At 47.9% G+C, this 12,931-nt stretch overlaps 3 protein-coding genes across 5 annotated transcripts in view; 1 reads left to right on the forward strand and 2 right to left on the reverse strand.

Annotated features, from left to right (window-relative positions):
• The window catches only part of LOC146345288 (EH domain-containing protein 3), a 48,423-nt gene extending 43,579 nt beyond the window's left edge, over nucleotides 1-4,844 (reverse strand). The window contains exon 1 of one of the 2 annotated variants that reach the window (XM_084859571.1): nucleotides 451-2,567. In XM_084859571.1, coding sequence (XP_084715697.1) covers nucleotides 451-677 — 227 coding nt within the window. In that variant the 5' untranslated portion in view covers nucleotides 678-2,567. Of the gene's footprint in view, nucleotides 1-450; nucleotides 2,568-4,343 lie in introns of those variants that run through there. The other variant, XM_084859570.1, reaches the window with a different exon arrangement.
• Nucleotides 4,845-4,885: 41 nt separating this feature from the next.
• Nucleotides 4,886-11,856, forward strand: COXFA4 (cytochrome c oxidase associated subunit FA4). 2 transcript variants are annotated; one of them, XM_084859574.1, is made up of 5 exons: nucleotides 4,886-5,021; nucleotides 7,561-7,665; nucleotides 8,196-8,284; nucleotides 8,847-8,907; nucleotides 11,612-11,856. In XM_084859574.1, exons 1-5 carry the CDS (start codon nucleotides 4,980-4,982, stop codon nucleotides 11,666-11,668), a joined length of 354 nt encoding a protein of 117 aa, XP_084715700.1. In that variant the 5' UTR covers nucleotides 4,886-4,979; the 3' UTR covers nucleotides 11,669-11,856. The 2 variants fall into 2 exon arrangements, with proteins under 2 accessions (XP_084715700.1, XP_084715701.1); XM_084859575.1 differs by lacking the exon at nucleotides 7,561-7,665.
• Nucleotides 11,857-11,929: 73 nt separating this feature from the next.
• LOC146345290 (adiponectin receptor protein 1) overlaps nucleotides 11,930-12,931 on the reverse strand; it is a 37,031-nt gene continuing 36,029 nt past the window's right edge. The window contains exon 9 of the mRNA XM_084859576.1: nucleotides 11,930-12,683. Coding sequence (XP_084715702.1) covers nucleotides 12,423-12,683 — 261 coding nt within the window. The 3' untranslated portion in view covers nucleotides 11,930-12,422. The remainder of the gene's footprint in view (nucleotides 12,684-12,931) is intronic.

Below are 12,931 nucleotides of genomic sequence, written 5' to 3' on the forward strand. Positions count from 1 at the left end.
CTGTTCACTGCTCACAATTATTTAACTGTATAACAGTTTATAATTTTTGTAAAGTAATAAATGTATTCTCTAGTACTCATGGCAATGTTTTGATAGCCTTTCGTTTTAACATGGATTAGTTCATGCATTTTGCATCTCATCAGCCTCCTACATCTCACCGGAATGGCATTTAAGAAGCCCTTCTGATGTATGAGAATTTCCTGTAAACTGGATTTTTTGGTTAAGCAATCAGTAATCAGAAGCACAGGTTGACAGAGTGATAACCAGGCCTTCAAATATTCAAAGTCACAAGGCTGAAGAAGAGAACAAAACAAGGAGCTAAACATTTTACCCTGTCCTAAAATATGCACATACAGAATACAAATTTTCATGCACACACATGCACTTCTACAAATACAGCCCAGAGATCATTTGTTCTCCCAAGAAATCTAAAGAGCCACCAGGCGTTACCTTATGAAGGTGGTCTTCCCGGTGGAATATTGCCCCACCAACAGGACCATCGGCTTGTTGTCAAAGTCAGCATCTTCCAAGGCCGGTGAATGAAACTCATGGAATTTGTAGTACTCTTCCAGTGGGAGAAGCTTGGTTTTATACAGTTTTTTAAGACCGTCGCTCACAGTCTGAAATACTTCAGGGTCCTTCCTTCGCCTGTCATCATGACCCAGCCAGCTGAACATCTTGCGAACGGGGAAGAAACGTCAATGGAGCGCTCCTCGCCTTTGGTAGCGTCTGGTGGCCAATGAATGAAAGAGACTCACGCTTTAACTCGCTGGTGGAAACTTCCAGACTGGGGAGCCAGATTTATTGGCCGTGTGCCTTTCCCTCTTCAGAAAAGAAAGCAATTAATACTGTATTGCTCTCTAGCCCTATCATAAAGCAAGGCAAGGCAACGTCCTGGGGAAACACCAGGGGCGGGTCTGTCCCCAGCGACCTCTCCACGTTGTCTGGATGCAAGCTGCCGAATGTGGTGCCTACTGCAATATATATATATATATATAGCTATAGATATGGCTGCAGCATGCAGTTTTAGGAATGGGGAAGGGGGGACTCTATTTGCGCTGATTTCTTGACAATTAAAAAACAAAACAGAAAGGGGGCTTTGGGAGGAGCCAGTTCAGTGCTGCGCTGGACGTGCCCCACGCTTCCCAGCCGGAGGGCGAGGGCTGGTGAGCTAATCTCTTCTGAGGCAGAAATTCTCCAGCCGCAGAGCCAGGCAGCTGAATCACAGCATCCTCCTCCGCCTCCCCCTTGCACAACAGCTGGGCTTCAAAAGCCAGCCCCTCCGGAAGTCATCCAGGAAACGGAAATTGGACCGATCCTGGCAACGCCCCAAAGCGATAGAGCGACGACAGAGAGGAGCACGGCCAGGGGCGGCTGGCCCTCCTCACCGGAAGTCCAGCCCCATGTGGTCACCTCTACTCATTTATCTCTATGGCCACTCTCCCAGAAAGGCCGCCAGCCAACCATAGAGTCGCCCAGAGATGGAAAGCTCCACAGGACAGCCCCACTTTAGGAGGCGGGATCAGCTGCACCCAACCCCGGCCCAGGGTTCGCTGGAGGGCCTGCCGATCCAAATGCTTGCCACCGGGTTGCGTTGCGGGAAGAACGGAGAGGGACTGCGCCGCCTGGAGGGCACAACTGGGCACTGCGTGTGTTTTAGGAGTCCCCTGGAAACCAGGGAAAATACAAACCGGCTGTGTTAATACCAACGCTGCGCTGGTTTAACACTTGTGGGGGATAGGAGGGTGGAGTCTTACGCTGCTGGTAAATTATGTAGCACTTCTAAAATTGTAGGTAGACATATTGGTCCATTGTTTTAAAAAATGGAAGAGCCCCATTGTTGTTCAGTCGTTAAGTCATGCCCGACTCTTCGTGACCCCATGGACCATAGCATGCCAGGCCTTCCTGTCCTCCGCTCTCTCCTGGAGTGTGCTCAAATTCATATTCATTGCATCGGTGATGATATCCAGCCATCTCATAGTCTGCCATCCCCTTCTCCTTTTGCCTTCAATCTTTCCCAGCATCAGGGTCTTTTCCAGGGAGTTTTCTCTTCGCGTTAGGTGGCCAAAATATTTGAGCTTCAGTATCTGTCCTTCCAATGAGCAGTCAGGGTTGATTTCCTTTAGGATGGACTGATTGGACCTCCTTGCAGTCCAGGGGACTCATAAGAGTCTTCTCCAGCACCACAATTTGAAGGCATCAATTCTTCGGCGCTCAGCCTTCCTTAAAGTCCAGCTCTCACAGCCATATTTTGCTACTGGGAAAACCATAGCTTTGATTATACGAACCTTTGTCGGCAAGGTGATGTCTCTGCTTCTTACTATGCTGTCTAGGTTTGCTATAGCTTTCCTCCCAAGAAGCGTCTTTTAATTTCAGGGCTACAGTCACCGTCTGCGGTGATCTTGGAGCCCAAGAAAATAAAATCTGTCACTGCTTCCATTTCTTCCCCTTCGATATGCCAGGAAGTGATGGGGCCAGATGCCATGATCTTCGTTTTTTTAATGTTGAGTTTCAAGCCAGCTTTTGCACTCTCCTCTTTCACCCTCAACAAGAGGCTCTTTAGATCCTCTTCGCTTTCTGCCATTAGGGTGGTATCGTCTGTGCATCTGAGGTTGTTGATAATTCTCCTGGCAATCTTAATTCTGACCTGTGATTCAACCAACCCGGCGTTTCTCATGATGTACTCTGCATATAAGTTAAATAAGCAGGGTGACAATATACAGCCTTGTCGTACTCCTTTCCCAATTTTGAACCAATCGGTTGTTCCATGTCCAGTTCTTACTGTTGCTTCTTGTCCCTCGTATAGGTTTCAAAAGCCCCATTAGGCCTGAAGAACCATTCAGGCAGATGTTAGGAAGTATTGCTTTACCCAGTACAGGATTAAACTATGGAACTCAATGCCACAAGACTGGATGAGGGTCACTAACTCAGATGGCCTTAAAAGGGGTTGAAACAAATTAAGGAGCAACCCTATGCATGTTTAGACAGGAAAAAGGCCCTGCAACTCCCAGCATCCCCCAGCCAGCTGACCCTATGCATGTTTAGACAGGAAAAAGGCCCTGCAACTCCCAGCATCCCCCAGCCAGCTGTTCTGGCCAGGGAAGGCTGGGAGTTGTAGGCTTTGCTGATCGCGCCCTTAAAGTATAGGAAAGCACTGGCTATTTCACTCTTCCACCAGCAGCCTGAAATTGCATGGTTTACTGCCATAGGACTGTACCACTAGCCAATTCTGCTCCACTTGCAAACCAAGTAACAGACTCGGGAACATGAGCTTACATACCTGAGGCAGTTGCAAAACTTGCAAAGTTCCCCCCCCCTTCCTTAATAAATGCTACATTTGCAACTGTGCACTCCACAAACCCTTTGGTGTAACATGCCAAAAACAGGGGGTGGGGTGGAAGGAGACTTTAAAGGCATAATCCTAGGCATGTTTAGACAGAAAAAAGCCTTACAACTCCCAGCATTCCTCAGCCAGTTGCCCCTCAGGGTTATTTTGTTTTTGAAAAACACTGGGGAATGCTGGGAGTTGTAGGACTTTCTTTGGTCTAAACATGCAGGATTGCGCCCTTTAATGTGCCCATGGGGCTGAAGCCCGCCGCAACGCCTTCTGTCACCAGGTGGCAGACAGACTTCCGCCACCAGGGCATAGCTTTGAAGCTGATACAATCTGAAGCCGGGGAGATTAGGAGGCCAAGGGCAGAGTTATTCGCCTGCCCCCTGCTGTGGGGCAGCCCCCTCAGGGGAACGGATTGGACGGACCCCCCGGGGGGCTGCAGGGGTGCACATGGCGGGGGCTGTGCCCATGGGGCGCCAGCAGGCGTGCTTCACGCAGACCGGGCAGGCACAACGTGCCCAGCTCTGACAGGCTGTGTGCTAACTTGGAGGCTTTGCTGTATCAAACTAAGGCCTGTTCCAGCCCACGTGAAGCCGCGTCTGTCTGCCAGGAGATGGGATCAGCGGCCCGCAGGGGCCAGCGTCCTGGTCCCAGGGCCCGCCGCGCTGGTGCCAGGCTCGCAATTCTACTCCCGGCAGGCACTGCGGCACCTCACGGTCTCCCCTTGTCATTTCCCGCCGTTTCTCCCTGTCGGTGCAGTTGGTGCCGCTCCAGAGATTCCTCAGCCACCTCCCACAACAGAAGCGGTTTTCCCAAGTGTCACGTGGGACATGAGGAAGCCACGCTAGAACGCCCCGAATTCGCGGTCGGGATAAGGCGAGAAGGGAGAAGCCGCTTCTTTCCCCGTGGCTCATCCCAGCCCCTCCCGCACCCCGCCCCGCGTCTAACGCGCCGCCTGCGCGCGCTCCGGCGGGGCTGCTCGGTTCCAAGCGAGCGGCGGCCCGCGCACCTCCGGAGAGGAGCAGCCCGCGGGGCCCCGGTCGCTCGCCAGGCGCTGGGGAAGGTTTTTCGTGTTGAAAACGCGTCTCTGCGCCGCGGCGGCCGGGCGCTCTTCGCCCCGCGGGACAGGCGCGGGTCCGAGGGCCATTCTGCGAGCGCCGCGCGGGGCCGCCAGGCGGCCCCGTCTGCCGCGCGTGCGCGCTTGGGCCCGCCAGCGCCCCGGCGCAGCCCGCCGCAGAGGAGGGGGAGCCCCGCCCCTCCGCGCCCCGCCCCGCCCCGCGCGCTTGTTTTCCTCTTCCGCGCGCAGCGCAGCGCAGCGCAGCGGTCTAACCGAGTGCCTGCGTCCCTGCGGCACCGGCCAGGCGCATCGCAGGGCGCCAGACTGGATGGGTTGGCTCGGCGGCACACCTTAAACCCTGTCCGCGACATTACAAACGCGTGCGCGCTTTATTTTTTAGAGTCAGGGCAGCCCGGCGCCTGGTGGGGCAGCCCGAGCGGCCCTGGGGCGGGGCCCTCGAGTGACATTGGGCTCCTTCCCGTCAGGCGCCCCGCGCAGACGACCCGGAGGAGGCCCGGCCGCCGACGCCCCGCTGCGACTCCCGCGAGAAGGAGAAGGAGAAGGAGAGGACGAGGAGCGCCCGCCGCCATGTTCCGCCTCATGGCCAGCCAGGCTAAGAAGCACCCGAGCGTGAGTGGGGCGGCGGCGCCTGCCCGGCCGCCCGCCCTCCGGGGCCCTGATTCTCCCCGCCCCCCGCTTCCTCCACAGGGCTGCCGCTGGTGCAATCTCACGTTTTATGGGGCCGTTGCATTTTAATGCGTAATTGTCGCGGCTGGTTTAAAGGGGGGCTGTTAATCCGGTTGAGTCATCTCTTTTTGAGAATGGCGGAAATACGGTTTTTTGAGAATTGTACGATTCCCTAGCAGAGGGAGTGAATCGAACGAGAATGACGGTATTGGGAATTGGGGCAAATTGCAAAGTAATAGTACCGGGAATTTGCCCATACCATACAGTCATAATATTTATTTATTTATTTATTTATATCTATGCGCGCGCGCGCGCACACACCCACACCCCTGTTGCCCAATAGCTGGACCTTGCTGGGCAATACTGCAGGGATGGGGAACATGTGGGTCTCCAGATGTTGAACTGCAGCTCCCATCAGCCCTAGCCAGAAAAGTCAGTGCTGAGGGATGATGGGAGTTGCAGTCCAACAATATGCAGGGGTCCCTATGTTCCCCATTCCTGAATGTCTAATGGTGCTATGCATGTTTAGATGGGGGAAAAATCCTACAACTCCCAGCATTGCCCAGCCAGCATGGCTGGCTGGGCAATGCTGGGAGTTGTAGGACTTTTTAACACCTAAACATGCATAGCACTGCATCATTAGCCATCTTTCCTCAAGCCAGCGCCTTCCAGATCTGTTGTATTGCAACTTTTTATCATTCCCAGCCATGATGGGCATTGCAGTCCAATACATCGGGAGGGCACCAGGTTGTGGGAAGACTGGTCTAAGCTTTGTTTTTACTTATTTATTGAGCTAGGGGTGGGGGGATGCTTCATCACGGTGCTTTGTCAGCAGCAGTACCGCATTTCTACCATTGCCTCCTTGGCAGGGCCAATCCCAAAAAAGAAAAAGGGCACAGAATAAAGAGGCGTGCAGCACCTTAAGGGTTCGCTGATTTAGAGTGCAGCCTTACTGTGGCATAAGCTTTCGTAGACTTGAGCCTGCTTTATCAGTCACATGAAGTGCTAAACTCAGTTGGCAGAGAAGTGTAAACAGAGCAAAACAAAAAACATGCAATGGATTACTTTAAAAAGTATTAATTGCCAACCTAGAAGCAGGCTGGGAGACAGGGAAAGCATTAGCTGCATACGCTCTTCTCCCTGCTCCCCTGACCCCTGGGAGAGGTTCCTGTGTGTGGAGCTCTATTCAACTAGTGCACTTCTTTTCACGTTGGCCTCTCCACGCTCTGTCATAAGATGTGCGGATGCTGCCACAGTATCCTGGGCTAGTCGCAGGTCCTTTGGCACTGCCTCAAATTGGTTTCTTAGGTTCCATGGAAGGAGGAGTTTGACTTGAGTTCCTGCTCCTATAGGAACATAAGAAGCTGCCGTATACTGAATCGGACCCTTGGTCCATCTAGTCCAGTATTGTTGACACTGACTGGCAGCAGTGGCTCTCCAGGGTTTCAGGCAGGAGTGTTTACAGCCCTACTTGGGACCTTCTTCATGCAGAGCAGGGGCTCTACCACTGCCCCTCCCCATGGAAACCCCCTTAGTCACCTCGTTATCTATGGGTGCAATCAAAGCCCTAAACTCCTAGCATTTCCCAGCCAGCTATGTTGGTTGGGGAATTCTGGGAGCTGTAGGACTTTTTTTCTGTCTAAACATGCAGAGGATTGTACCCCATACTATTTACCTTTACGTTGTTATCTCCATGATAATGATGGTATGACTGGCACCAACATTATGTTCTTTTCAGCACCAGGTGAAAACTTATTTGATTGCCCAGGCATTTTAAATTGGTTTATGAACCCAGGTGGTGCAGTAGCCTCGTTTATGTATCTTCTGCCTTTTTTGTTGCAGCTTTATTAGGATTTCAGTACTAATTCTACTAATAACAACAACAATACTAATAACAACAACAACAGTTTGTAACTGCCCTGGTATAATGAGATGAAGGTTGGTGTATAACTATTTTAAGTAAATAAAATACAAATACAGATCCTAGCAAGCTAAACTGTCATGGTGTACCTCTTTTCTCTGACATAGTCTAGGAATCATAGAATAGTAGCGTTGGAAGGGGCCTATAAGACTATCGAGACCAACCCTTGGACTTGACACCGTCTTACAAAATTACCAGGATCCCTGAGGAAAATCCCTGATTGCTACTCTAATCTGTAACTGATATTTTTAAGAGTGTAGTGCTGAAATATCTACTGCTTCTTCTGGACTGCTTGTGGTCTTTGGGGTACATGTCAGTCTCTTGTAGAGCTGTATACAATTAATTGATGGCACCTCCAAGATTGCTTGGCACTGCCATGTAACCAGGACGCAACAGGCTCCAGTGGAAATAGCGGATTCCTATCTCAGGGTGTGTATGTACATCAGAAGGAAGCGTCTGGCATCAGTGTTTCTGAATTCCCACCCACTTTTGGCCAAGCTTCCATCCAGAGATGTGGGAGAGGCCTGCAGCTCAGAGGCAGAGTATATGCTTTGTGTGCAGAATGTCCCAGTTCACTCTCTGGCATCTTCAAGCTCAAGAGATCTCAGTTGGGCTGGGAAAGACCATGACCTGAGATCCTGGGGAACCAGAGTGAACAATTCTGGGGTAAGTGGACATATAGTCTGACCTGATATAGGGGAATTCTGTATCTGCTTTATTATGTGGGGAGTGGAAACACCAATCCATCCTGTAGTACGTTGTTCCCCTGTTAGTATTCTGCTCTATTTTTGTATTTAGTAAGGGTGCTCTTGGCTGTCAGGAAGCTGTGTAAGTGCCCTGCTGGATCAGGCCAAAGTCTTATCTCAGCCTGCTGGCTGGGAGTGATGGGAGTTGGAGTCCAACACAACTAGAGGGCACCTGGTTGGGGAAGGCTGACCTATTTAGTTCAGCATTCTGTTCCCACAGTGGCCAACCAGACGCCCTTGGGGAGCCCCCAAACCTTGCAATTCATGTCTCTCCCTCCCCACTCCCCCTGCCATAACCTCAAGTGTTTTTTAAATGAAGTCAGGTGACCCACATTGGGAAAACCTACTATGCGTCTAGACCATTAATCTATGGTTCAAACATGTGATGAAGAGAACTGTCCTAGTTTTTAGGTTTGTCTTCTAATGTTGAAATATTTTATTTTCTTATAGTTAATTCCTCTCTTCCTGTTTATTGGAGCTGGAGGAACTGGCGCACTTCTGTATATTGCGCGCCTTGCTCTTCGCAATCCTGATGTCTGGTGCGTAGTGCTTCTTATGAGTGTTGCTATTTAACAGTACTGCCTGAATAAAACATGTCCCGCTATGAGCTGATCACTTTCTCGGTCTGATGCTAAGAGCTGTTGTTTCTCAACTGTAAACTGGAGTTTTATCCTGGATATTGAAAAGAGCAGTATAGCCAAAAGTGGTTTAAGTAAGTTTAAGGGAGTGGGCTGTTTAAAAGCCAATTAACGTAGCTAGTGGAAAATGCATTGCCTAGACAGGTGAGTTGCAAAAGAGAGTTTAGGCTGCCGGTGTATTGAATGGCAGTGAAAATCAGCACCAGTATTTCCGAAAAACTCAGGAGTGGCTTGAAATGCATTTCACAAATCTTGATCTTAGGGCCACAACCCAAAGTAAAAGATCTGTGTATTTATGAATTCTTTATGCAGCACTGAGGAGGCCATAGTCATTATGCTGGTGAGAACCTTGGGGGACAATATGTATAGTGCATTTCACCATATACTGCATGTTTAATTTTCTTCTTTTTATGAAAATGTAGTGATTGCTGTATATCTATTTTTCTCACATTTCTATACATAGTTGGGACAAAAAGAATAACCCAGAGCCCTGGAACAAGCTGGGACCCACTGACCAGTACAAGGTATGGCGCACAATACCTAACCAGACTTATGGCACTCGCTATCCTGTAGGCCTTTGTCAACTGCGGGCTGACAGTTAAAATCAAAGAGTTATCCTAGGAGACAAAAGTACATTTCCCTTCCAATGAGACTGCTGTAGGGTGTGTCTTGTCACAGCATCTCTAGCTTCTAGTGTGCTTAGGGAAGCCTGGCACAAAGAGCTGGTGATGGGGGGCTGCTGCATCTCTAAACTCATGCTGTGCATGGCGAGAGCTACTCACGCCATGCAGAGCATCAATCCCAGAGTGCTTCATCTCTACACTCTCATCCCTTTGGTCTTGTCTGAATTTAGCTTCAGTCTGATAGCCCTCAACTATCTAAGGCACTATTTGTCTTGGTAGGAACCAAGGAGAAGCCCATGTATTGGGCATGTGTTAAAGGGTTTTCTCCTGTGTCGCTCTCGAACGATGGAATGTGCTTACCCCTAAACAACGATTAGCCCGACTCTCTTGGCTTTTAGAAAGGGTGTGAAGACACATTGACTGGGTTTGGATGATCACGGGGGTGAAAGAAGCCATCAAAGCCATTGCATGGCTGCAGTTTGCATAATTACCTGCGATGCAGTACGGGGTGCTATGTTGTTTGAACCTGGCGCAGTCCATGGCAGGGGTGGCTTCTTACACACGCCACAACCCATAGCTTGTAATAGGGGTTGTGGTGTTGGTAAGAAGCCACACCCACTGCACAGGATTCGGACAACATGGCAATCTGCACTGCATCACAGGTATATATGCAAATTGTGGTCGTACACATCGGGGTGGGGGAAGAAGCCATGATGGCTTCTTTTGCCCTCACGATCATCTGAATGCAGCCATCCTTTTAATCTACTCTTTTAAATTATGAAGCTGTCTTAATGTCCGAATGTTTTTAATGTTCTTTTTTACTGTTTTAAATTGCTGTGTACAGCTTTGATGGCTTTATAGCAAATAAGGCAGTATATAAATATCAATAACTAATACATTCCAGATGCTTGTTCAAGTTAAGCTGCAAATGGTGAACCCTCACTTAAACCACTTGGGATTTGAAGGACAGAAAGCACTTCCAGAGGCAAAGCAGCAAATAGCATGTGTCATACTTAGGAGTCTAACCAGGACCTCTGCCTTTAGCACAATCCATTCTCACAGAACTACCAAAAGACAAAGCACTCAGACGGCAAAATGTAGAAGCCATATTGGCAAAGTCACCTGATAATTTTTGACAGCATGTTGGGTTCAAAATATTCCCGGCACAGTAAGTGCTAGTAATGGTTAGTTACGTGGGGTTATTTATGTTGTATTTATTTAAAGGATTTTTAACCCACTACTCAGCCCAAAAGGGTTTCAGAGTGACTTATGTACAATCAATAAGTACAAGACAGCCCCTGCCTCAGGGCTTACAGTCTAAAAAGAAACAAGTCAAAAGGAAAAAAGGATGGGGAGGAAAAGACTGGTTTTTCAGCAGGGCTGGCAGACTGGCCCTGCTGCCCACCTCATCTCCCATTGCTACAGCCTGCTGGAATGGCTGCAGTTGGTGACAGTTTAGATACCCCAAGAGTGGGAATCTTGACTGAGAATGAATGTGGTTTGGCTCAAGATAGTCTCTGAAAGGCATAACTGCATACTGCAATTGGGCAAAAATGTCAGCCTGTAGTATCCACTCTAGTAAGCAGGAAGGAAAGGGGCGAAGGCATTCCTCACCCGAGGCGCTGTTTATCCTAGGGCCAGCCCTGCACATGTACATTATTTGAATTTATATCCTGACGGTTCTCTTCACCCAAGGCGTGCACGTATGCCGGGCCGGTTGTCGGAGGTGCTCCTTGTCCACCTTGTGGGCAAGGAGCACCGTAGGTAGAATACCTCCCTGCCCCCTGGGCAGTTCTGCAGTGTTGCCAAGTTGTATAGTTTGTGCAGAACTGTGAACCTTGGCAAAGTATAGCTGTGTTCTGCCGATGTTCGTCTAGAACAAATGACAAGCTGGAAATTTGAAAAGGAACACAATTTAGAACTAATTAATGGAAATTCATTTTTAGAGTTTTTAGTACCCCTAAACCTGCAGCACTTAAAAAAAAAAAAAGCTCTAGCTCAGAGCAGACAGTACACTGAACAAATACCAAGACACTGAGCTTAGCGTGGTACCCGCCTTGCCTGCCTCTGACGTGCCCAAAAGGGAGACTCCACAAAAAGCTTATATTGGGTTTGAAAACAGGATTTTTTCCCTTAAATCTACTATCCAATTAAACCTTCTAAAGTCTCTCTGTGCTTGAGTAAACAGTATAGAACCCATCCACTGACTCTGGATTCTGCCTGCAAAATTGCTTCAAAGTTGTTTCAGCTGTGGGATTAGAGATCCTTTCTCCATATTGAAGCAGTTATGTAGTGTGTGTGTGTTTCACAGAAAAAAAAGTTAATATTAACTTTTAAAGCTTCTAGGCACAAGTTTCTTCGAGTCTTTTTTCCATGTCTAAGCCATTGATTTTCATATACACAGAATATGCTGGCTGTTCCTGCATGTCTGTAATATTTAAGGCATTCCAGCTTGTCTGCCAAAGGAAGCAGAAAGCTCAGTTTCTCCCATATTTGGCTTTGTATAAAAGCTGTCCTCCAACGTTGTTACCAAGACTGTAGGCATGTGGAACCAAGGAATATTATTGTATAAACATAATCATATCCTAACTGCTCCCTTTTCTAGTTCTACGCGGTTAATGTGGACTACAGCAAGCTGAAGAAGGAAGGTCCAGACTATTAAAGAATGAGACTTTCTCCCTTTACAAGCTGCACAAAATGAAGGTCTTAAGGTCTTCCAGAAGCTGTCCGCACAACTCATACGCTTAAATCATCCAGGAAATCCTAAATTTTGTTGCACATTGCACTTAAACCATATGTTTGTAAAAGAGCTTGTTGGGACTTAATAAAATCTGATGCTTGAAATCTTAACGCTGTTTTCTTTTGTGAAATGATAATTTGCCAACACAGGCAGCTGCATGAACGAAATGTTAGGACAAAGTCAAAACGATCTGCAATAAATATTTATTGCTTTGTAGCCATAGGTTATTGCATACTGTACAAATAATGAGCAAATGTCCACAAGAGATAAATACACAGTACAATGTAGCTGTGACTGCTTATGTAAACAGTTAAAAATAAGCTCTCAAAAGGGAAAGCCAACTACAGAAGTGCTTCTAGCCTTTAGTTTAGTTCCTGTTCGTTTTGCCTGAAATGCATTCAGTAGAAAGCAGGAAGCCTTCTTTAGCATACCCATATTTCAAGTGCAGCTTATGTTAGTGCTGCTGTTTTCTATCTGAAATGTAGTCCAGGAGAATGGATTGGGGTGCATGCCCAGTTTGAATGTTGCAGGAGCAGCCACAAGGAGAGCACTGAAAGGCCAAAGGTGCTGCTTCAGCCACTTTTGAGAGAGAGCTATGTGAACAATAGCAAGAACAGATTGACACAAAGTATCAAACCTTTTTGGTAAAACACTTTCAAGGCTCATTTCTAGAAGCTCAAAAGTCATTAAAAGGGTTTGCAGAAGACTCATGGATTGATGGCAGACTTAAAAGTTGTTTTTGATTTTGAGGGATTAAAATTTTCAAATCACTTTTCTCACTTTTGTCTGAGGTCTCAGTAAGATTAAAGCTTTTGTTTAAAAAAAACTTAGGTGGCAGGTTCTGCAAGAGAAAGCTGTAATCTTGTCTTCGGTGTTCTGGTGGCGCTGTCCTCTGCTTGATCCTCCTTCCACGCACATGCGCGCGCACACAGGATAGCTAATGTGACAAAATAGATAATTCATTTGTCTCAAATTCAATGTATTTAGGAAAGATAGAATTTATTTTCTTAAAAAATCATCCCACCTCTGCTTAAAAGCCTTCAAAGAGGCTCTGAAGAATATAAATCAACACAGTGATGCATTTTATACATATATGCATTAGTGGCTGTTGTGATCCCTACATATCATAATAATGTGTAACTTTTGGTTTTCTATTCTGCTACTACTGGGGTACTTCACTGAGCT

The sequence above is a fragment of the Heloderma suspectum genome, chromosome 5, assembly GCF_057233095.1.
Source record: "Heloderma suspectum isolate Gila_16-S chromosome 5, 16-S_ref, whole genome shotgun sequence".
NCBI lineage: Eukaryota > Metazoa > Chordata > Lepidosauria > Squamata > Helodermatidae > Heloderma > Heloderma suspectum.